This window comes from Capsella rubella, unplaced genomic scaffold (assembly GCF_000375325.1).
Source record: "Capsella rubella cultivar Monte Gargano unplaced genomic scaffold, Caprub1_0 scaffold_3, whole genome shotgun sequence".
Lineage (NCBI taxonomy): Eukaryota > Viridiplantae > Streptophyta > Magnoliopsida > Brassicales > Brassicaceae > Capsella > Capsella rubella.
The window spans coordinates 1,223,560-1,247,212 of NW_006238921.1; the positions used below are offsets into that span (position 1 = coordinate 1,223,560).

The 23,653-nt window shown below is 37.8% G+C and overlaps 7 protein-coding genes across 8 annotated transcripts; 4 read left to right on the forward strand and 3 right to left on the reverse strand.

Annotated features, from left to right (window-relative positions):
- The first annotated feature begins 415 nt into the window (after positions 1-415).
- LOC17892195 (phosphoenolpyruvate carboxylase kinase 2) lies at positions 416-1,912 on the forward strand. The gene is made up of 2 exons (XM_006298231.2): positions 416-1,317; positions 1,410-1,912. Exons 1-2 carry the CDS (start codon positions 522-524, stop codon positions 1,448-1,450), a joined length of 837 nt encoding a protein of 278 aa, XP_006298293.1. The 5' UTR covers positions 416-521; the 3' UTR covers positions 1,451-1,912.
- Positions 1,913-1,924: 12 nt separating this feature from the next.
- LOC17893306 (rubisco accumulation factor 1.2, chloroplastic) lies at positions 1,925-3,727 on the forward strand. Its single transcript, XM_006299207.2, has one exon. It carries the CDS (start codon positions 2,286-2,288, stop codon positions 3,624-3,626), a length of 1,341 nt encoding a protein of 446 aa, XP_006299269.1. The 5' UTR covers positions 1,925-2,285; the 3' UTR covers positions 3,627-3,727.
- Positions 3,674-5,904, reverse strand: LOC17893291. 2 transcript variants are annotated; one of them, XM_006297701.2, is made up of 6 exons: positions 5,666-5,904; positions 5,326-5,409; positions 4,938-5,221; positions 4,745-4,834; positions 4,204-4,553; positions 3,674-4,095 (listed from the first exon to the last, which is right to left on the reverse strand). In XM_006297701.2, exons 1-6 carry the CDS (start codon positions 5,841-5,843, stop codon positions 3,831-3,833), a joined length of 1,251 nt encoding a protein of 416 aa, XP_006297763.1. In that variant the 5' UTR covers positions 5,844-5,904; the 3' UTR covers positions 3,674-3,830. The 2 variants fall into 2 exon arrangements, with proteins under 2 accessions (XP_006297763.1, XP_006297764.1); XM_006297702.2 differs by having other exon boundaries at positions 4,938-5,227.
- Positions 5,905-7,791: 1,887 nt separating this feature from the next.
- On the forward strand, positions 7,792-9,189 carry LOC17892309 (AT-hook motif nuclear-localized protein 19). The gene has a single exon (XM_006299143.2). It carries the CDS (start codon positions 8,042-8,044, stop codon positions 8,996-8,998), a length of 957 nt encoding a protein of 318 aa, XP_006299205.1. The 5' UTR covers positions 7,792-8,041; the 3' UTR covers positions 8,999-9,189.
- A 3,120-nt stretch (positions 9,190-12,309) lies between these two features.
- On the reverse strand, positions 12,310-15,695 carry LOC17891517 (protein EIN4). The gene is made up of 2 exons (XM_006296977.2): positions 13,295-15,695; positions 12,310-13,177 (listed from the first exon to the last, which is right to left on the reverse strand). Exons 1-2 carry the CDS (start codon positions 15,053-15,055, stop codon positions 12,638-12,640), a joined length of 2,301 nt encoding a protein of 766 aa, XP_006297039.1. The 5' UTR covers positions 15,056-15,695; the 3' UTR covers positions 12,310-12,637.
- Positions 15,696-15,972: 277 nt separating this feature from the next.
- LOC17892051 (AT-hook motif nuclear-localized protein 14) lies at positions 15,973-18,766 on the reverse strand. The gene is made up of 6 exons (XM_006297761.2): positions 18,205-18,766; positions 17,724-17,776; positions 17,381-17,512; positions 16,987-17,139; positions 16,498-16,837; positions 15,973-16,371 (listed from the first exon to the last, which is right to left on the reverse strand). Exons 1-6 carry the CDS (start codon positions 18,674-18,676, stop codon positions 16,313-16,315), a joined length of 1,209 nt encoding a protein of 402 aa, XP_006297823.1. The 5' UTR covers positions 18,677-18,766; the 3' UTR covers positions 15,973-16,312.
- Positions 18,767-20,288: 1,522 nt separating this feature from the next.
- On the forward strand, positions 20,289-23,541 carry LOC17893752 (tryptophan--tRNA ligase, cytoplasmic). The gene is made up of 13 exons (XM_006297764.2): positions 20,289-20,399; positions 20,502-20,732; positions 20,810-20,929; positions 21,052-21,237; positions 21,479-21,530; positions 21,633-21,698; positions 21,799-21,885; positions 22,072-22,164; positions 22,235-22,315; positions 22,578-22,649; positions 22,954-23,022; positions 23,115-23,225; positions 23,308-23,541. The coding sequence occupies exons 2-13, from the start codon at positions 20,512-20,514 to the stop codon at positions 23,356-23,358; spliced, it is 1,209 nt and encodes a 402-aa protein (XP_006297826.1). The 5' UTR covers positions 20,289-20,399; positions 20,502-20,511; the 3' UTR covers positions 23,359-23,541.
- Positions 23,542-23,653: the final 112 nt, after the last annotated feature.

Below are 23,653 nucleotides of genomic sequence, written 5' to 3' on the forward strand. Positions count from 1 at the left end.
CAAATGATTTAACTAATGTTTCAAAATTCATGGTTTATGGTCGATAATAAGGCATCTTTAGAATAAGGACATGTTGAGCATGTTTTCTTCTGCATTATACTTATATACTATGATGAACGAACTACTGTATATTGTTTTAATATGCTTAGATTATTAGATTCCCATCTTAGAAAATATTATATAGTTCAGGTCAATCAGGTTCAGGTGATATATGTAATTAGCACACTAAACAGACAATTGATTAATATTTTGCTAAACCGATTATATTCAATGGCGGCAGTGTAAGAAGTGTAATGCCGCCGTTGGTTAATAGAGTTCTGTTAACTTGCTAGGCTTTTGCTTCTGGAAGCTTGACTTTTGAAACAGAATACTGTTTTAAGTTTAACCTCCTCAAGCGGAATATTCTTTCTTTTTATTTTAGATTCTGTTCCTCTATATTAATAACATCTCTCTCTCTCACTCTCACAAGAATCAGAGATTAATACTAACTAACTATATTAAAGCAAGAAGAGAATATTCCGATGACCGGAGAATTCGAACTAGAAAACAGCTACAAGCTTTGCGACGAGATCGGCCGAGGTCGATTCGGAACTATCACTCGCTGTTTCTCACCGTCGACCAAACAGTTCTACGCATGCAAAACCATCGACAAGCGCGTGCTCGTCGACGCCCTAGATCGCGAGTGTATTGAGACGGAGCCGAGGATCATGGCCATGTTACCGCCTCATCAGAACATCGTCAGGATCTTCGATCTCTTCGAAACAGAGGATTCTCTTGCCATCGTCATGGAACTAGTCGATCCACCGATGACGATCTACGATCGGTTGATCTCCACCGGCGGACGGTTATCCGAATCGGAATCGGCTTCCTACGCGAAACAGATCCTCCGCGCGCTCGCTCATTGTCACCGGTGTGGCGTCGTTCATCGTGATGTGAAACCTGACAACGTTTTGATCGATCTCGCAAGCGGCGGAGTTAAACTCTGCGATTTCGGATCAGCGGTGTGGTTAGGCGGAGAGACGACGGCGGAGGGAGTCGTAGGAACGCCGTATTACGTGGCGCCGGAGGTTGTGATGGGGAGGAAGTACGAAGAGAAGGTTGATATATGGAGCGCCGGCGTAGTGATATACACGATGCTAGCTGGAGAGCCGCCGTTTAACGGCGAGACTGCGGAGGAGATCTTTGAATCGGTGCTAAGAGGGAATTTGAGGTTTCCGCCGAAGATATTTGGATCGGTATCAGGAGAAGCGAAGGATCTATTGAGGAAGATGATCTGTCGCGATGTTTCCCGGAGATTTTCTGCAGATGATGCTCTTCGTAAGTTGGTCTTTATTCGTCTCGTCTCTCTCTCTGTTTCATGCTCTGTTTTCAAATGATTTAATAATTTTATGTTTTAATGAAAATTGCAGGTCATCCATGGGTGATGAACGTTGGCGACCTGACCTCGTAAGCAATTAGTCGAAGCTCTCTATAGAGTTAATTACGATATGGATTTAGAGTGGTGTTACTATATTAGAAGTGTTTGTGTGTGTGTTTATAATATGCTCGATTCGAATACTCGTCAAACGTAGGCGTAGCTGTGGTTTTTTTAACAATCCTACGGTTTTGGCACTAGAGAAGTAGTTGCTTAATTAGCTTTTTTGTTTTGTTCAAAAAAAAAAAATAAAGCATTTTTGTAAACTAGTAGGAATAAAAAATTAGAAACGCTAAAACTATAAAAGGGTTCTTTTTGGTTGGGCCTAGCAGAGCAGACTTAAGATGGTATGGGCTAGATATCGAATTTCAGGCCCGTTTTCACCAAATGACGTGCGTAAAGCGTAAATGAAAAGTTGTGTTTTCAATTTCTGCTCTAAAAATCTCCTTTTTTTTTTTTGTTAATGTAATAGTTGATCTAGTTGTGACTTGTGAGTCTTGTGAGTTGTGACTTGTGAGTCTTGTGAGTTGTGACAAAAGAAAAATTTTCTTATAATTTTTTTGTACAGTATATTTACGTTAGGATTTGAAAATAAGACATTTGTTTATAGAAAAGAAGTAGAAAAGACAACTGTGATAAGTTAACATCATTTTCCTCCACTAATACGAGAGAAATATCTTTTTCTTGGTTCAACTAGGAGAAATATCTTTCCTTCTTTTTTCTTTTCTTTTTGTTTAAAAGGAATATACGATTTATACCAATCCGGTTTAAAAAACCAACCGGTTGATTTTGTCATAATGATTTGAGTTCGAGATAAGAAGACCACGTTACCGTCTTCGTCTTCACTCACACTCTGCAACACCACCTTACCATGTTTTCTCTCAAATCCTCAATCTCCTCACCTTTCACACAATCCACCACTCATGGATTATTCGCTAACCCGAATACCCGACCCGTTAATCCGTCACCACGTACCGTTTCCTTTACCGTTACAGCTTCCATGATACCCAGAAAAAGCTCTGCTAACTTGATTCCCAAAAACCCTCCGGCTCAGCGACAGCTTTACCAACCATTCCGGCCACCCTCGTCTCCGATTCCACCTCAATTCCGTTCACTCGATTCCGCCGGCAAAATCGAAATCCTCTCCGGTCGATTGGCTCTCTGGTTCGAATACGCACCACTCATCTCTTCTCTCTACTCCGAGGGCCTCACTCCTCCCAACATCGAAGAGCTCACTGGAATCACAAGCATCGAACAGAACCGTCTCATCGTCGGCGCCAAAGTTCGTGATTCTATTCTTCAGTCTCTCCATGAGCCGGAGCTCATTTCGGCGTTCGACACCGGCGGTGCAGAGCTTCTCTACGAAATCCGTCTCCTCAGCACCACGCAGCGTGTTGCGGCCGCCACATTCATCATCGATCGCAATATTGATTCGAGAGGCGCCCAAGACTTGGCGCGAGCCATCAAGGATTATCCTAGCCGGCGTGGAGACGTTGGGTGGTTGGATTTTGATTACAATTTACCAGGAGATTGTCTCGCCTTCTTGTATTACAGGCAGAGCAGAGAGAACAAGAACCCATCGGATCAGAGAACCGCTATGCTTCTACAAGCATTGGATGTTGCGCAATCCGAAAAGGCCAAGAACAAGTTGAACAAGGATCTATACGGCGAGAAGGATGACGAGAAGGCGAAGGAGAAGGAAGACGAAGTCATAACTGTTCGGGTTCCGGTGGTGCGGCTTAAGTTTGGAGAAGTAGCAGGAGCTAGCTCGGTCGTGGTTTTGCCTGTTTGTAAAGCATCCGAAGGGGAAAAGAAGATTCTTGAAGCCCCCATGGAGATCATAGCGGGAGGGGATTTCAAGGTGGTTGAAGCGGAGAAAGGATGGAAGAGATGGGTGGTGCTTCCGGCGTGGAACCCAGTGGCAGCGATTGGGAAAGGCGGTGTAGCGGTTTCTTTCAGGGATGATAGAAAAGTACTGCCTTGGGACGGAAAAGAGGAGCCTTTACTCGTTGTGACCGATAGGGAGAAGAATACGGTGGAGGCCGATGACGGGTATTACCTCGTGGTAGCTGAGAATGGACTGAAACTAGAGAAAGGATCAGAGTTGAAGGCCAGAGAGGTCAAGAAGAGTTTAGGGATGGTTTTGTTGGTGGTGAGGCCGCCAAGGGAAGATGATGATGACTGGCAGACGAGTCATGAAAACTGGGACTGAAATATAGAATCGAATACCCATATCCTGTGTAATAGATTACTGAGTGATGATCATGTAAAATTTTTGGATAAAGGTGGATAACTTTTTGTTCTAAGTCACAATCAGAAACTGAGCAAGATTTTCTCTATTTGCATTCTAGTTCCTGTCTTAGTGTGAAAAACCCTGCCAAATGCCAATCAGACTTTTGTTTTGGTAAATGTTTTATCAACCGAGCCATTGCTGTGCACGGCGTTCACCGCTAGCTCCAACTGAGCTTCGGATGCTCATTTTCTCGTTGGCGTATTTATCCTGAAGCGCTTCAAAAGCTGTCACGTCGAGTTTTCCTGTGACAGATTTGCCTTGCTTCCTACGGAGATGTTGTTCACGAACAGAAGCCCAGAGTTTCTCAACTGCTTGTCTCTGCTGTGATGTAAACCTTGACACGTTCTCAAAAGCATGTTTCACCAATATGTCTATAACAGTTTGGCACCTGAAAATTAGTCCAATCATTCCTCAATTTCGCAGTTCTGACATAATAACAAGTTCACTGGTACATATTAAGTTCAATGGATCCTGAAAATCCTGGATGCATTCTTACCATGGAACTTTGTAACGGCGTGCAGCAATCTCCAAGCATGTAATCAAAGCTTCTCTTTTTGACCTGAGAAACCTCTTACTCTCCTCGGCTTCTGTATCTTCATTTGTTTTCCTTATCTTTGTTTTACAATTTTTCTTTCCGGAACTGGGAATCAAGGCATCTAGCCCAAAGGGGTCAGACTCGACATTTTCATTATCTTCAGCTGAAGCCACGTCCTGCGTTGTCTGGCCATCTCCGTTATCCTTCACCGCCGCTTCTTCAAGAATAGCTGCTTCTTCCACATCCTCCTCCTCAATTGAAACCGGAAGATCAGATATAGCCTCCTTTATTCGAGTAGCAGTCTTGGAAAACTAAACGAAAAATAAATGTAAATGAGACACTAATGAAAACCACAGAGGATAACTATCAAAACAACAATATCCATGTAACAGGTCCATAACACAGTGACAAGGCAATCTAGATTCTAAAAGTAAGCAAGTAAAGCAAAACATATTCCAAAACATTGGACGAAGTCAAAAACTAAGGTACACGACGTTCTTACCATAAAGCTGTCATCAGTGAAAAGGTCATTAGCAACAACTGCTCTGTATGTCCATATCGTCAACAGATTCTTCTGGCTTTTGTCAAGGCACTAATTGAAAACAAAAGATAAGAACTTTCATCAAAATCTGCCCCTTCTGCACATGCTAAATGATTTAGTACAATATTTTCAACCATGAATATTATATGTTTACCTCGGCTACATCTTGTGCAGCTGAGAACAATGCATGAAAGTCTGCTCGAACCAAGCGATCTGTACAAGGAGTTTTTGACGACATGGCAGCTTCAAGTATGGCAATGAAGTAGTTGCTTGTTTCTGGCTTCACACTTCCAGCTTGGATCAGCCGTATCGCGAGCTTTGAGGCTTTGGAGAACTTGGAAGGGTTCTTGATATGAGATGTTATCTTCTGCATCGCTTCTATTACTTGTTCCTCTGATGCATCGGTTGATGTCTTAAACTGTAGACGCTTTTTAGGGGCTGCAACTACACAATTAAAGAGAGCAACAACTCATAAACAATTCCAAACCAATTTACGTTTTTGGTGTATATTAGCTACTTGCATCAGCTGATTCAGCTTGTACCTTCCGGTTCTGGTTCAGGTTCTGGTTCCGGTGTAGATTCAGCTGGTTTTGATCGCTTTAGTGCGCTCTTGAGAACAGGAGGAGCTGTGACATTTGAGCACTAAATCAGATCAGTAAGAGAAAGACCAGCGGCTAACTTCGATACCAAAATTGGGGTTTTTTATGCGTATTTGAATGTTATACTAAGTCTGACTGAAACTCTCAGCAAGTCCCCTGATGCTATAGAAGTGAGCTAAATGCAGGAAATAAGAAAAAAACGCAAAAATCAACGAGCAAAAAGGAATCGAATGAAAATTAAACTGAGCCAGTTCCGAAGTAATTGTTGGAAAATTAAGCTTACCTGAAACATTGGATGCAGATTGTTCTGGCTTCGATCGCTTCAGGGCACTCTTGAGAACCAGAGTCGGAGCTGGAGAGGAAGTTTCATTCTTCGACTCGTCTGGTTTGGGAGAAATTGGTGGCTCTTGCTGCTGAGATGAAGAAGGAGGTGGCAGCCCTGAGAATAGATTGTCCGCCATCTCTGCCTCTCGCCGGTTCGTTCGACGGAGACGAAGACAGGAGGAGCCTTAACTGAGCTGTGTTCACCTTTTGGGCCTTTTATTGAAAACATTCTCGGCCCATACCGCTTTACGTAATCCAGTAACGATATTATTAAATCAGGGAACTGAACTGATGTGTTGGAAATGGGATGAAAGCTTTGTTTCCTAATTTGGAGTAAGATATCCATAATTCAATATTTACCTTCATAGACTCATACAAATCATCCAACAAAGTGTTACTTAACTAAAGAGATAAGAGTATAAGACTTGTTAAAGTCTATAGAAAATATCACACACAAAACATGCAAATCATATATATATATAGTTGATTTTTACACAATTAATTCTTTTTGTTTTCATTATTGTGTGTGTTATGTAGTCCCGAGGAGTTCAACCACCCGTTGGCTTTTTGTCCACCTCGATTAAATTAATCAACAAATAATGTTTTAGCTATATTTTTTATACATAAATTATGTTTTAGTTGAGAGTTGTTGAGTTGGAAAAAAAAAAGAACAGTAGAAATGACTAATATAAACGACTTTTAAATCTTTTAATAATTTGTTAGTTTTACTTTGGTCATAATAAAATTTAGAATATATGAATATAATATAGCATATGTATACATCAATAATGAATTGTTTATATTAATTAAATAAATAGAAGTTAACATTAGAAGGCGATTAACCTTTACGTTAGAGTTTAGACAATGGATGTGGCTGCAAAGATGTAGTATTGGTTAAATTTGCCATGTTGAGGAGTCACTGAGATAGATATAAATCATTATAGATACATTGACTAGAAAAACCTATTTTTGCTACAACTAGTATTAAGGAGTAAGTTTTAGTAAGTATGTTTGATCCATCGATACATAATCTCATAGCTAGTTAAGTTTCTTACGATGCATACTCTAATATTATTCCTACCAAATATATTATTCATAACCTTACTTTACCGCATGCATATGAATATTTTGAGTCAAATGAGTGTTTTCACAATTAATATATGTATTGAAACATGAAATAGTCATTCCTAATTGTATAAAGTATAAACAGTGTAAACTTAGTTTAAAATGAGTGTTTCTTGTGTTCAACAAGATGTTTTAAAGGACTTATTTAATCAAGTATGGAAACAAATTATATTCAAAGGGAAAACTATGTATATGTGTTCAGTCGTGGAAACTAAAATCCTTCTTTTTGTATGTATTTTCAACTTTTAAGATATATATGTATAGATAATGTTGTTTTGGTAAATTTTACTACTACTCGGGAGTTTTCAATTGAAGTTCATTTCCTTTTTGTAGGTCAATTATATATGAGTAGTTAGCAAATTATAAAATATATGTTTTGTGTATGTGACTGTTTTAGATTCGTGTAAATATTTAATATTTCGATCCAATGAACACAACACTGTATTTGTTTTTATAATCGGAAAAAACCTTATGATTCAACTTTCGAAATTAAAATAAGTCGTAATGGGAAAACGATCGTGCGCCCCATTAGTTTCAACCTCGGCGCTCGACCCCACACATCAATTATAACGCTAACTTATAAAAAGACAAAATACAAACACAAAAAAATGACAGGTTTAAATTAAATTATCTTAACCAATTACTATAATACTATCTTTAATACTACCAATTTACACAAAATTTCTGTCAAATGACAAAATCATCTTGCAAACACATTGTCATTAAAAATTTCCCAAGAAAATATGCATATTGTATATATTCTATCTGTAAATACGACTTTTTTTCTTTCTTAAATATATATTTGTGTCACTCTCTTAAGCCTTGAGTTGTGGGATTTGTTTTAAATTATATATTTCTTATAGATGCCTATTCGTATGTATATGTATAATATCATAACTACATATGCTTCTACTTATTTTATAAGTTAAGCTTACATTACATATTTTTCTCTTTCTTGCTTAGTATCATTCTTTGTCGTGTTCTTTTAATTAACCTTTCGTCAGTTTGTCTTGTGTTTCTCACAACACAAAAACTTGTAAAAGTGTTAAGAAATCAAGATCTGAGAAAGAAATAAACTTATCACCTCTTCTTCTAGGTTTCTCTTGTTTTTTTTTCTTCATCTTCCATCAAAATCCCTAATATCTCTTAGGGTTTCACTTCTTGAAGTTTATACACTCATCAGAATTTAACCTCTCTAGCTAGGGCTTTAATGGCGAATCCATGGTGGACAGGACAAGTGAACCTCTCCGGCCTCGAAACGACACCTCCTGGTTCCTCTCAGTTAAAGAAACCAGATCTCCACATCTCTATGAACATGGCCATGGACTCAGGTCATAACAACCATCATCATCACCAAGAAGTCGATAACAACAACAACGACGACGATAGAGACAACTTGAGCGGAGACGACCACGAGCCACGCGAAGGAGCCGTAGAAGCTCCCACGCGCCGTCCACGTGGACGCCCTGCTGGCTCCAAGAACAAACCAAAGCCACCGATCTTCGTCACGCGCGATTCCCCAAACGCTCTCAAGAGCCATGTCATGGAGATCGCTAGTGGGACTGACGTCATCGAAACCCTAGCTACTTTCGCCAGGCGGCGTCAACGTGGCATCTGCATCCTAAGCGGAAACGGCACTGTGGCTAACGTCACCCTCCGTCAACCCTCGACGGCTGCCGTAGCCGCTGCTCCCGGTGGTGCGGCTGTTTTGGCTTTACAAGGGAGGTTTGAGATTCTTTCTTTAACAGGTTCTTTCTTGCCAGGACCGGCTCCACCTGGTTCCACCGGTTTAACAATCTACTTAGCCGGTGGCCAAGGTCAGGTTGTCGGAGGAAGCGTGGTGGGTCCATTGATGGCGGCTGGTCCGGTGATGCTGATCGCGGCCACGTTCTCGAACGCTACTTACGAGAGATTACCTTTAGAGGAGGAAGAGCCAGCAGAGAGAGGCGGCGGCGGTGGAGGTAGCGGGGGAGTGGTTCCAGGGCAGCTGGGAGGCGGAGGTTCTCCGCTGAGCAGCGGTGGTGGTGGAGGCGACGCAAACCAAGGACTTCCGGTGTATAATAATATGCCCGGAAATCTTGTTTCAAATGGTGGCGGCGGTAGCGGAGGAGGACAGATGAGCGGCCAAGAAGCTTATGGTTGGGCTCAAGCTAGGTCAGGATTTTAACGTACGTTAAGATTGCTTTTTTTATTTTACAGAAGTTAACAATAAGAATTATAACGATCGATGTTTATTATGATGATGATGAAGATGAAAAAACCAGTCAGTTGCTACTAGTGAGCTATATAGTGTGTGCGTACATTATATTATGTATGTTCTCTCTTGACTATGATTTTTATTTGCTATATTTTCACTTAGCTTACTTGTGTTTTTATGATCTTTTTTATTAAAAGTTTTCTTTTTTGTTGGATATTGCTGATCCATTTTTATAATTAATGAAGTTATGTGTGCATATATAAATATGTATATGATTGATCCTCATTAAATTTAAGCACCTTGGGGTTGACCATTTTTTCATAATAGTATATGATTAGCATTATAGCCTATATACAATTTGAAATTTATAAACTCTTAATTATGTGTTTCTAATTATTCCTTTCCATGGTTCATAGATTTACACTAGATATATAAGATTTTTATTCTTCTAATATATTTTTAGAATATCAATATAACTATATACAGTGTGCATGTGTGCATGCATTTATTGGATTGGGAATCACAAGCCTCACAATCACCTTGCCTTATTAATCATATATTGGATATAATTTTATATTTTTCAATAAATTATGCGATAAAATGATTAATAATTAATACATGTAAACAAATACCATGATCTTAAATTCCTAATATATACCAACCTTGTGAACAAAACGATCGGATTCTAACTCGATTAAGCGAAACATTGTTCAATTTTATTTTATTTTTGTCATAAGAGAAACATTGTTTAATTAAGCAATGCATACATCAGTACTGTCGAAAGAGAAATACATATATGCTACGCTGGTTCATCCACACACACACACACACATATTTATATACAAACAATTGATTTAATGAAATTATATATTTTAGTCATCAAATATTAAAATTTTATTAATGTTCTTTTGGTAAACATACATAAAATATCATTTGCGAAGAGCATCAGCTCCACTATTCTTTCTAGAGAATATATAGATATTGCATGCATAAATTCAGATTAATATATTCTCTTAAGTCTTAACACACTGTCTTAATAAATTCATTAGATTATGCACTAGTGAAAGAGATGATGTATACAAAACAAGAATAACTAGCTACATATCTTATAATAACCAAGTTATACCCTAATTTATTTAGTTTTTTTTTATATATATAATCAATTTCGAATGAAATTAAAATATTTAACGTCTATGCATGTGTCTTTTGGACTGCATAAGTTATTTGTAATCTATATACATGTTTTTTGATGGCATACTGTAAGTCCAATGCAACTATAATTGTACCAAATTTATTTCTTAATACAAGTTGTTATTATTTATATATACGTGTACCTCTTGTTGTCAGCTTATATAAGTGGTCATTTTAACAATTTGCTAGGCTTTCTTAATTATTGACCATCTTTTTAATTAATTAAGAATTATAAACAAAGGTATGAGAACAGAGGAGTACCTATTCACATGGTACCACATGGGTTCCTCTTGCAAAAACGCAAAACCCTAATGGACGGGTTAATTATTTATTCACATCCGTACTTTCTCGAGCTGAAATGCATAAATACAACTATAAAAATGATTAGAGTGCATGCTTTTGAATTTTGCATTATTCTTCTGATTTTAATATCATTTTTTTAGATCCAACTAGTCAAGCAGATAAACATTCAATATATATATATATATATATATATATATATATATATATATATATAAGACTTGCTTTGCAAATTTCTTTTAAGTGAGGATCCAATTAATTTCTCATATTATACAATCACCCTTCTCTTTGACTCTATTTTATATATTTATGCGAAAACTAGTTTTTGATATTATTTTTTTCAGGCATCGAGCCATATCCAATAAACTCAGCACTTTCTTCCAAATGATGGAGTTAACTCAATTTGAATTATATCTATCAAATGATCAAACTTGATTTTCGTGTTTTTATTTGTAAGTAATATAAAAACTAGTAATTCTCGAAAAAGTGTTGTGTAAAAAAAATATCAGAGCATAATTTTCTTGCAATATTTTTTTAATAAAAAAAGGAAGCCCTAAACCGCACTCAAAAGACAATAATAATTAATTAGAAAAAGTTTAAAACTAGAGCAATTAACAAATAATACTTTGAAAAGGAATCCATAAACGAGCATTATTAAAAGTATAACAAAGACCACAAGAATAAAGCATTGCTTAGGGGTCCTAAAACAACAATATAAAAGGATTTTTAAAAATTAGGACGCCGAGGTACTAATCAAACATATATAAATAATTAAATTAGTATATCTTTCTTATATTAGGTGTTTTGGCCAAAAAAAATATGCATTTGGAATATTAATAGTCGACCAAACTTTTTATAGAAGTATAAATATATTTGTTGTAATCAAATATTTAACATATATGGAAATTTTCGGAAAACAGTAGTATAACATACAATCTAGATAATAGTTTATGTCTTTTACTGTCTAGATATCTATTACAACATGTCTTTTTATTTATTTTTAACATCTACATATTATTACATACATTATTCCATATTCTTACAATTATATGAATCATGATGTTGTATGAACTAACATAAGAGTAGTATTTTTCCGAAGGAATTTTGATTGTTAATTAGTTGTAAGAAACGAGAACTGATCTTTTTTTTTTTTTTGAATGAGGGAAAATTTTGTTGTTGGGTATATGTTTATATCATCCAGTCCAAACAAAAAGTATATTTTTAAAAAATATCGAACATCACATATGTCGAATAGCGTTACGTGATGTTTGTTCTTAAGCCTACACAAAGCATTAAATAACACTAACTTTCGTATTCATATAAGGAAATAAAAAAATACAATATAGTTAACATTTAATAATCAAGATTCAAGCACTTGATGAGGTTGTGTGGTATCATAGTCTGAAAAAGCAAGCTGAACTGGAATCTAAACTAATAATTTGTCTAAATAGATAAAACATACGATGGCAAAACAGAAAAAAATCAAGAAAAATAGTAAAAATTAGATTCTAAATAAATATCAATTTACATTGACTAAAGTAAAAGAGCTTATAATTCCATCTGATTTATGAAAAATTTCTTTCTTTTTCGTTGACAAAGAAAAGTCCAAAATCTTTGTAGTATTGTAATGCTTGAACATTGACTCAGTCCGAACAAGAAGTACTAAAAAATTAGAACAGTAGAGAAATTAAACGATAGATTTTGACAAAAAATATGATCAATTCCATAATGAGATGAAAAAGGTAATTGTATAAATCTTTTGAACTGCACTATAAAATATTTGAAGAGAATAACTCGACACTAAACTATAAATTAATTATGATTAAATCTAATTAAATTTATGTTGTTTTTTCCGCTTAAAATGCGAAAATCATTACGTATAAATAGTTTTCGAACCAACCAATCTCTCCAAACTAAGGCTAAATAGCGAAAACTGACTCAGTTCTCATTACCGTAGAACCGAGACAATAACAACAAAAACACTTCACCAAAGAGGTCTCTATGCATCAGATCTTCAAAGAATCCTCACTCCGCTTTCTTCATTTTCTTGATTTCCTCAAATTCTTGAATTCATTTCAAGATTCTTGATTTCTGATTTCTTCTCTTAGCTAGCTAGCTTCACTCGCTAGCGCTCTGCAAAGCTCGTCTAAGCTCAGACGCCATAACATGCAAAAGAACCGGTTTCTGAATCATACCATTCATCCCCATTTGCAAACATCTTTCCCTAACATGATCTTCGGTACTTGCAGTCAAAGCTATAATCAATGGCCAATGATGTCCACAAAACTTCCTTATCTTCATCGCTACTTCAAAACCATCCATCTCCGGCATCTGCAGATCCAATATTACAACTCTATACGACATTTCCACATTTGACAGCGCACTCAAACACTCAAAACCAGACGACACGGCAGTCACTTCACACCCGAGTTTCTCAAGAAGTCTCTTGGTTACAGTTCTGTTCACATCGTCATCGTCTGCTAGAGTAATTCTTAGACCACGAAGAATCGAATTTGAATTCGGATGTTGGAGCTCAGTAGCATTTCCTGCTAAGATTGATCTCCTAATCGAAGGTCTTGTCTGAAACCGCAGAACTAGTTGCATGCTCTGTGTTTGTCCATGCGATTTCGGTGATATCCATATGTTTCCTTGCATCATCTGCAGACAAGTATCAAAATCACACACACAAATTGTAACTAAAGTCTCTACTATACAAATTTTCTCAGTGAGATAAACCAAAAAGAGCAGAAACAGAGCTTTGATGAGATCACTAACCTGTGCAAGCTTTCTACACATGCCCAAGCTCAAGCCTTCCTTAATACCATTGCTATGGTACCTTCTGTTCGGAATATGCCTCATCGCCATAGCCGAACCATCTAATGGCGGATTCTGAATTTCATTAATCTCAACTTCAAATTTCACACCGAGTGAATCATCGGACATATGCGATTTCCACATTCCAGTCTCTCTTTTGCTCTTGTCCTGACTACTACCGGTACCTTCAGAGATAACCCGGAATGTAACGGTTTTGCCTCCATCAGTCATATCCAAAATATACCCAAGCATATACATCACAAGCTGAAATGTTCTCTTTTCATCTCCCACTACTAAATTAGGTAAACGCGTTTGAACATCCATCTCAAAACCGTAACCTTTGTAGACGCTCAAGCATTTCGCAACACAAGCGGCTTCTCTTATCAAAGAATGTAGCTGAAACCGTTTTACCTCCAATGCCGATTTCCCGTTATCTTTAGGCGAGATGTCAATCACGTCGTTGATTAAAGCCGAGAGAACTGTGCTTGTTTTCATGAGCGCATCAACAATGATTTTTTGGTCAAGACTCATACTTTCGGACTGAAACATCGAGAGGAGACCGAGAATTGTGTGCATTGGTCTCCTCATTCCATGACTCATCACTTTCTGGCAAGTGTTCCTTGCTTGACTCGCCATCATTGCGTTCTGTTTAGCTCGAAGTAAAGCACGGTTTTGAATACCGAGTTTTTCTCTCATTAACTGTGATTCTTCGAGAACCGATGCATGAGAGATAGCAACAGCGACTTGATCAGCAACAACTTCTGCTATTTCGATCTCTTTATCGGTCCAAACCCGTGAATTCGCACTCGGAAGTACCAAAACCATAATAGCATAAGGAGTATCCACAAACTCGGGAGTTCCTCCTTTAAAATTCAATCCGTGAAGCATTGGCATCCGAACAGCAGCAACCGGACCAAACTCTTCCGAACCCCCGCAACCACTGCTCTCAACCGCAAGAACCGAGTTTTTCCTCAAAATTGTGACTACTTTCGTCTCCCTAACCTGAACAACATCGGGATCATTAATCGGGATTACCCTGAAATTCCTCATCGGATTCGCCCTTAGCTCATGAGTCAAATGCATCTCGGTTCTGTTCTCGTTGGGCATCCAAACAGCAGAGTTCTGTAAATCAAGAATCTTGGATAGCTCAACGAGAGTAGTCCGCAGAATCATATGCTTATCAAGCGATTTCCTGATTTCCCGAGTAAGCATTCTCACCTGCACACTCATTTCCTTCTGTTTCTTCATCAATCCAACCTCTTCGTTAAGTTCCAACACATTCTGCTTCAAGTAAAGCTCTCTAACTTTCCATTTCAACAACAGCGGAATCAAAGTCAAGAGCGTGATGGCAGTGGCGCAGGAGACAAGCGCCGTGAGGAACTTGAAGATCGTGAGCCATAACATGAGCTGGAAAGAATGCGGTCCGTAATAGGTCCAAGCGTTAAGCAAATGAGTCATTCCACAGAGGACGATAAAGGCAATGAACTGAACAAGAACCCATTTGAAAGGAACGTTGGAGAAGCTAATGAAGTAGAGAAGCTCGAGAGGTATTGAGAAATAGGCAATGGCGATTAAGAGATCACTCACTCTCTGACATTCTAGGATCGTGTGGACACTCAAGAACCCTTCGTCATCACAGTTACAGCTCACGTAATCGTTATCACCAGAAACCAGAGCAAGAAGAGCAAACAAGAGCAATCCAAGACCTAAGGATCTTAACATCTTTGATCCAATCTCTTACTCTCTCACTAAACCCTAATCGAATCCAGCCTCAGCCTTAATGCTCTCTACAAGTTGAGATCCAATGAACCAATTGATGATAATAACCGACTTCGTATTCATAGATTTCCACAACGTGTAGACACCAATGAGATTAAACAAGTCCGAACCCGCATACCCACAAGAAGAAAACGCATCAAGATCTATGTTCCTCGATATCCGTAGTGAGAAGACAAAACCGACTTTGAGTTTGTTTCTTTTTTTTTTCTTTTCTTTTTTCCGTTAAGATTCCAGAGAGGAGGGTTAATCAGAGAAATGAAACCAAGATTGAAGCCAATAGAATAAATAAAAAGAACACACCTTTCGAATCTAGTAGGAGAAATAAGAAAGACCCGTCTCAGTGAAACACGATTTGCAACAACGAAATCAAGTCAATCTGACATCTTTATATACAGAAGAGGAGAAAACAGAACCGATGGGGACAGAGAAGAAACCAAGTTGTGGTCCGGTCCGGTGGGTGGCGGATCTTTTCCGGGAGTTTCAGTTGCGCGTTTGCGGATTTTGATTTTCAGACTTGAGTCAACAATATTCAAAGTTTCTAAGACAAACGCAGCAGACTTTTAGCTTAAGCAATTTCCGCAGAGTTGCTTAATAGTACTAATATCAATAAAATTGGCCATCAAGCTCACTATTTTTTTTTTAATCTGACATTATCAACTGTTACACAAACAAAATACAAGTTGACAAAAATAGTCACACTTGCAAGAAATAGAAAAGAAATTTAAGAACTTTACAGTGGTAATTACCAGTTTGACCAATTTTAAAGAAATTAATTGAATTAAGTAAAGTTATTGTTTCGAGGGATTTTATTCTTTAATTTATTTTATTTTTCTGATTTTAATTTTGATTTATTTTTTAAATAAACAATGACATGACACTTTATTGTATTTTGATTGGCTAATTAAGAGGGAATGAACAAAGAGTGGTTCACCAGTAATTTTCAAAAATGAATATAAGAAAAGAAAAGAGTAAAAGAAAAAGGAATGATGTGAAAGAGAAGCAGAATCGTTACTGAAAGAAAAGAAGGCTGTGGAGTATATAGTACACCGAACCACGAAGAACAAAAGCATCATCATTCAACTTGTCTCTGATGAAAGCCCTTGGGACAAGTTTCTGTCTTATAAGTCTTCCATCACTTCAGATTCTTTGCTTGCCTTCGGTTTCTAGTTTGGATCTAAAGACGTGTCTGGAAGCTCGGTACTAATCCGGTATTTGCTGCTCGTAATCCCCATTCTCCGACGACTCATGTCCTAACCGTCCTGCACAAGATTATATCCATAGGGGTTTCAAGTCATATCCCAAAAGATGTTGTTTCGATTTAAAGGTTCGAAATTTGATGGAGAATGATGACAAACATCTTTTAAGAAAGTTTTGAGCTTTTTTACCTGATAAGTCATACCCACCACCGCCTCTACCATCATGACCGCTGTTGCCTCCTCTGCCCCATTCAGAAGGCCGGGTGTGTGTCATATGCATTCCCTGCGGCGCCTGCATCATGAAATGATGAGATCCACTCAAACCAGTTTGATGATGATGATGCTGCTCATCGTGTCCCCGCATTGGATTTCTTCCCGTAGATTCCATACCAGGACGGAAGCCCATGTCAAGTATCGGTCCAGTGCTAGCGGGAGAGGTTAACTGATTTCCGCTGTTTGAAGCATCCCCTTTCACACCACTCCCGGCAGCATCCTTCTTTCTATCAAACTGAAACGTACCAAGAATCACCTGCATTTGCACAAATCTAAGGCAATCAATCGAAGCCAGACTTATACTAGGCAATGGTCAGTTTTGCATACGATGGTTGGAAACATCAACAAATAAAAATGCATGTGTGTACATATGCTAGTTGCAACAACGATACAACGGAATCGTACCTGAACCGGGCCAGCAGCTGTGAGGTGGGTCCCAATCGCTCCACCGATGATCTGGCCATCTGAACCAGATAAAGAAGCACTAAGGCCACCAGTTTTACCACCTTGTTCGGTCCGGATATATGATCCAGATAGTGAGAGAATCTCGTACTGACCCTGAAAAATGTTGTTTGGAATTCTGAATTAAGTGTAACAATAATAATGCAAACTTCAGAGAGAGTATTTAAATTAAGAATATTTATTAGCTTTATCAGCATGCTGACTGTATTGTGAATCAATTCTCCTTTATAACACAGAGTAGAGTAGCTCAAAGAGAAAGAAACATCATCTCCTCTTTGTGAACCTACAACAAAGAAGCGAGGCAGAGTAATACCAATTTATGGAAAGAGAAAATCACCTCATATGATACGTTGCCTCCTGATGAAGCCGGCTGGCGCAAGGATGCATTAGAGATGGTGCCTGATGCAGAAAGAACGCATAGTTCATGCTTGCTTTGGTTTGCGAAAATCAAAATCTTCTGTGCCACATCCTGCCAAATTCACCCAAAGAACACTTAGAAACGTGAAGATTACTCTCGAATTAGCATTAGAATCAATGAGGAAAATAGTAAATTATCATAGATGAGCTTCTAGCAGAATCACTTCAACATTAGATTTGAATGAAGGCTAGATATTGGGCCGCCTACTTTAACAAAATATATAACATGTAAGGATCTTGAGGGTAAAAAGAACATGACATACCTCGCCAGGAGCAATATTAACGATATGAGGAATAAAGCTTTGCCCCGTTTTCCCTGCACCAAATAGAAACTTCTTGTGAAGCTCAGAGTATAAAACAAATTCCAGAATATCACAACTCGATAAGATAGATACTCAATGGGATCTGAAAAGAGAAAAAAGGCCATCGACTAGATATATAAATTCAACAAAGAATGATAAACTATACAAACAAGAATCTATCTACCATCACTGAAGTGTTAAAAAGGGTTAGTGCTCTAATATGAAACTCAAGATGAAAACTTTACAGAGTTACGTAATTCTAATTCAAGGCAATTACGTCTCAAATCAAACCAAACCTACGAATTAGCAAGCTAAAGTGTCAAAAAAATCAAGAATTGACCAGAAAGTTGGAAACTTTTCATATAAAAAAAGAAGCAAATTGACCAACGATTCGATTCAAAACAAAAGAAAGAGGGATTTTTCGCGGAAAGAGTAAACTCACCGACAGAACCAAGCTGCGATTTCTTGGATGACCCGGATTTAGACGGTGCCGTACCTGCGGCAATAGCAGCTAGCTCTCTCCTCTCTTTAGCAGAACTGCTCGCAGAGGACGCCATTTTCTTAGCCGCTAGGGCTTGTTCAGGGGTCACATACTTCCTCGGTCGACCTCTCTTCCTCTTTAACGGCTCCATCGGCGCCGTCACGGCGGAGGAGGGAACTGAATGAGGGTACACCGCAATTGAGGAAGAGCCATCATTAGGCTGCGGCTGCGGCGGGAAAAGCCCATTGTTGGAAGATGGAACGGCGTTTCCGGTAGAAGTAGAGGTAGCTACGGCGGTGGGATAGTGGTGGTGCTGTAGTTGGTGGTGGAAGTAAGGGGAACCGAGTCGTTGCTGGTGATGTTGCTGTTGCTGCTGCTGGTGCTGCTGGTGCTGCTGTTGTTGGTGGTGATGGTGGCTTTCGTTAGGTTCCATTCCTTTTTAGAAAGAGAAACAAACAAACAAATTCTAGAGAGAGAGAATTAGGGATTTTTTATTTCTTTTTCCATTTTCCAATATTTTTTTTTTGTTTCTTTTAGGGTTTTATTTATTTCGTATGTTTTTTAGGATAGGATTAAGAAGGAAGATGACTAGATCAAATCTCAACCGTTAGATCTACCTTTGACTTCAGTGTTTTCTTGACTTGTAGTATTTGTTACCAAATAAAGCGCATTTTCTTCTTTTCCTTTTTACTATTTTGCATTTCAAGGAAACAGAATAATTAAATTTTCTCAGAGGTAAACGAAAGATCACCTTTTCAGTTTTATAATAGTCATTTAGTACACGTCAGCGACATATAAAATAATTTACAGCGTATGTTTCACTGTTTTTGTATATTGCTACCACATTTTTAATTTATATTTTTACTAAGATTGGTTGATTTATCATCATCATTATACAAATTTAGGATTTGAATGATTAGAAAAAGCACGATAAAACAAGTCAATGAGGGGTGTTACGAAAAAGATCGTTCTCCTTTTCTCAACTTGCCTTCGTCAGAACTCAGAAGTCGTATTCAATTATGGCTTTAATCTCACTAATCAACAATACCGGTTCCATTCGACATTTCTCAATCACTAGAGGCTTACCAACAGATTACGAATCTACCCATTCATCCTTCCTTCGATCCCTGTTTGGTTGGCCACAAATACGACATCGGACATCTCTCTTCATCCAGTCTTCGCTTGCTTCCTCCACAAGCAATACTAAGTACTTACTAACCCATATAAACAAGTAGACAAATAATAATACTCAGAACAAAACATACGGATTATGAAAGCAAAATATATAAATATATATATGTTCTCTTTAATATCTTGTAAGACAAATACGATTTCAAGTACAATCTACCTAGTAACTACCACACTTTGACTCCATAAACTCTTATGCCTTTTACAGATTTAATGCATCTTCAAGTCTTGCATTGACTTATCGAACCACCCTTTTATGATGAATTGATGACTGATGAGAGAATCAAACGTTCCAACACTCACCCAACATATCTTGTAGACTTGTAGTTTATAAAAAAACATCCGAACATCCCATCACCAAACAACACTACACTCCAAGAATATATCTCTTCACTGCCCTCTTATTGGCTTCTTCCTCCCTAAACATGATCTACTTACATATACCAAATCTGTCACCACCTATCTTTTTCCATACTTTCATTAACCGGTATATATTGGATTATGCTTGATTTTATATTTCAATATAGAAATTTAATGATAGGATAACATCTTAACATAGCCTACGGAAAGATTAATCACGAGTCGTACAAAAGGAAAGATGTATCAACTTGTAATGATGAAAAAGAAAGCCATGGCGGTATGAGATTTTGATTTGTGTTATAATTGACAAGATTTTAAACTATTTCGAGTTTGGGTTGTTAGTAGAGGAGGAGGTCATTTGTTACTTTTCAAAGTCAAAGGTATTATTGAGAATAAACATTAAATTACGGCCTGGAGATGAGGGGGTGTTTGACATTATCTAAAACATGACGGCACAATTGACAAAAACAAAAGACTCTGACTCCTAAATAGTTAATATACATATGAGTTAAAACCTCGTTTCCTTCTTCGCCCACTACTAACTCCTCCAGTCGCGAAACCGCCGCTGCAGCACCTCCACGGCCGTCTTATCACCGGATAATCCATAGGTACTTCAGTGTCCTTCAGCTTATTTCAGCTTGCTTGTTAATCAAGATGACTTTCATTAAGACTATTGAATCCATCGTATCTGACTTCTTTTTTTCTTCTAGATTTTTGCAGATGGAGGTGGATAAGAAGGATGAGAGAGAGTCTGAATCTTCGGAGCAAGTGGTGAATCCATGGGAAGTATCTGCCAAAGACGGTGGGAAGATCGATTACGATAAGCTCATTGACAAATTTGGTTGTCAGAGGCTTGACGAATCACTGATTGATCGTGTTCAGAGACTAACTTCTCGTCAACCACACGTATTTCTCCGCCGTGGTGTCTTCTTCGCCCACCGGTTCGAAATTCACTGTTTTCATGAATTATCTAGATGGGTATGTTCTGTTACTGATGGTTTAAATGTGAGATTTATAGGGATTTCAATGAGATTTTGGACGCCTACGAGAAAGGAGACAAGTTCTATCTCTACACTGGAAGAGGACCTTCGTCAGAAGCTTTACATTTAGGGCATTTGATTCCTTTCATGTTTACCAAGTAAGTGAGATCCTACTACGATCGTGATGCTATTGTTGTCTTAGTTTTCTTAAGTTAGTGGATCAATGCCAGAATCGTTTTGAAGATTTCGATTATCATCTATTCTCCGACATGGCTTGCAGATACTTGCAAGAAGCTTTCAAGGTTCCCCTTGTTATACAGCTCACTGATGATGAAAAATGCTTGTGGAAGAACTTATCGGTGGAGGAAAGTCAAAGACTTGCCAGAGAAAATGCGAAAGATATAATTGCTTGTGGGTTCGATGTAACAAAGACCTTCATTTTCTCTGACTTCGACTATGTTGGTGGGTAGGTCATTCGAATCTCTGGATAAAACTAGATCCGCTCTTGCTTAGTAGAAACTATTGTTTGAAGGGCTCTTGGTAGTATATATAGCCTACAGGCATATAGCTCAACAACGTCCTGTCTGCTTTAGTGAAGATTTGTTAGATCATATGATGGCATATATTTTGTACCCTGTCTAGGTCTTTATTTTGATTTATATATCACAATCTCTCTGGCTGATGATATGCTAAAACTTTGTGTGTAGTGCTTTCTATAAAAACATGGTGAAGGTCTCCAAGTGCGTTACCCTTAATAAGGTGACTTTACTTTCTGTCCTCCTGAATTGCAAAATGCGGCTGATATGTTTTATTGCTGCTTTGTGTTTGTGATTTTCATTTGTATATCTCCTTCTTTGTTAGGCTATTGGAATCTTTGGCTTTTCCGGTGAAGATCCTATCGGGAAACTGAGTTTCCCTCCTGTGCAGGTATGTCTATTTTTTGTTGGTGCGGGTATATGTAATGTATTCTAATGCATATGGACTGTCATAATTAATTTGGATAATTGTTTTCCATATTTATTTGCAGGCAGTTCCATCTTTTCCTAGCTCATTCCCACATTTGTTCCCTGGCAAGGACAATCTCCGCTGTTTGATTCCTTGTGCTATTGACCAGGTGTGGTCTAACTTTTTATATTAACTGGTTTGCTTGTTTGAAGATAAATATGTTCCCAATGGTGTAAAAATGTCTGTGAATGCGAGCCTTGCATACTTCCATTCCATCCATAATCAGTCTCTTCTATTTTTTCCTTGTATCACATTTGTATTTATAACCAATCTTTGCGTTTGGTTTTTTGTTCAGGATCCTTATTTTAGAATGACTCGTGATGTTGCACCCCGGTTAGGCTATAGCAAGCCGGCCCTGATTGAGTCATCATTTTTTCCTGCTCTGCAGGCAAGTACTTTCTTAAACTCACTACAATTTCTTGCTTTCCACAACTAAATGCTTTAGTCACTTCACCCAGGGAGAGAATGGAAAAATGTCTGCTAGTGATCCAAATTCTGCTATCTATGTGACCGATACCGCGAAAGAAATTAAAAACAAGGTAAATTCTGTAATTTGTTTTGTTCTGCGCATCTATAATAACAAGCCATTCTGGATTTCCACATCAACATTGTAGGCTTTTACCACCGCATTCATTGTCTAGATTTGTTGCTACCCAAGTCCTTCCACTCCTTTTGCCTTTTGAAAAAAAGCTAGGCACTTTGTTGTTGTAACGGCATCTGAGATACGTTTCGGAACAATAATGACCAGTCCTAATGATAAAATCAGATAATTGGCTAATCTTGGTGTGGTTCCATATGCAGATAAACAGATATGCGTTTAGTGGTGGACAGGAGTCCGTCGAGAAGCACAGAGAACTTGGAGCAAATCTCGAGGTACGAAATTCCTTGTTTCCTCTTACCTTATTCTGTATTAGGTAGTGGCAACTCTCCAATGTGTTTCATACAAGGTAATATATAGTTAAAATTAAGAATGAATCTTCACTTTTTTTAGATTATGTTCCTTAGAATACTATCAACCCTACAAAAAGTAACTCAGATGGGAATTTAAAAGGACTTGCCAAAAACTAATTGACTTGGAAACAATTCTGTTATCAGTTGCGGATTCTTGATAGTTGATCTTATCGGTGCCAGTGCTATACTTGCTTTTTGAGTTATAATCTCCCTTCTACTTTTACAGGTAGACATACCCGTCAAGTATCTAAGTTTCTTCCTCGAAGATGATTCCGAACTAGAACACATTAAAAAGGTAATTATAACATCACACTTGTTTTATTTATCATTGGTGAGAAAGAAGAATGTGTCTGAAAAGATTAAAACTCAACGATTTTACTGTTTCAGGAGTACGGAGAAGGAAGAATGCTAACGGGGGAAGTAAAGAAGAGACTTACTGAAGTGTTGACAGAAATGGTGGAGAGACACCGAAGGGCTCGAGCTGCTGTTACTGATGAGGTAAAAGATCTGCTAAATGCGTTGGTCTCAACCGTCAAGACTCGAATATCAATTGTACTGACTCTACAATTTTTGTTTCCAGATGGTGGATGCTTTCATGGCTGTGAGACCTCTCCCAAGCATGTTCGAATAGAAGAAGAAGCTCCTTTTTTAGCTGCTCTGTAAACTTCACATCACACCGGATTTAGACATTTCTATATAATGATTTGTAAGGATAAATTAGTCCTTGAAATACTTTTGCTACTTTCATTTTCCTAGTTTTTATATATAATATTAAAATTAAATTCTAAAAAGATAATAAGATATTGTTTTCACCTTTTTGAATAAAGTTAAGCTGTTGTATACTAGAACTAGATGTAAATTTATGGAAAATTAGCAAAATTTACATTTTTTGTTTAAACTTTTTTATAAGATATATAAACTGAAAA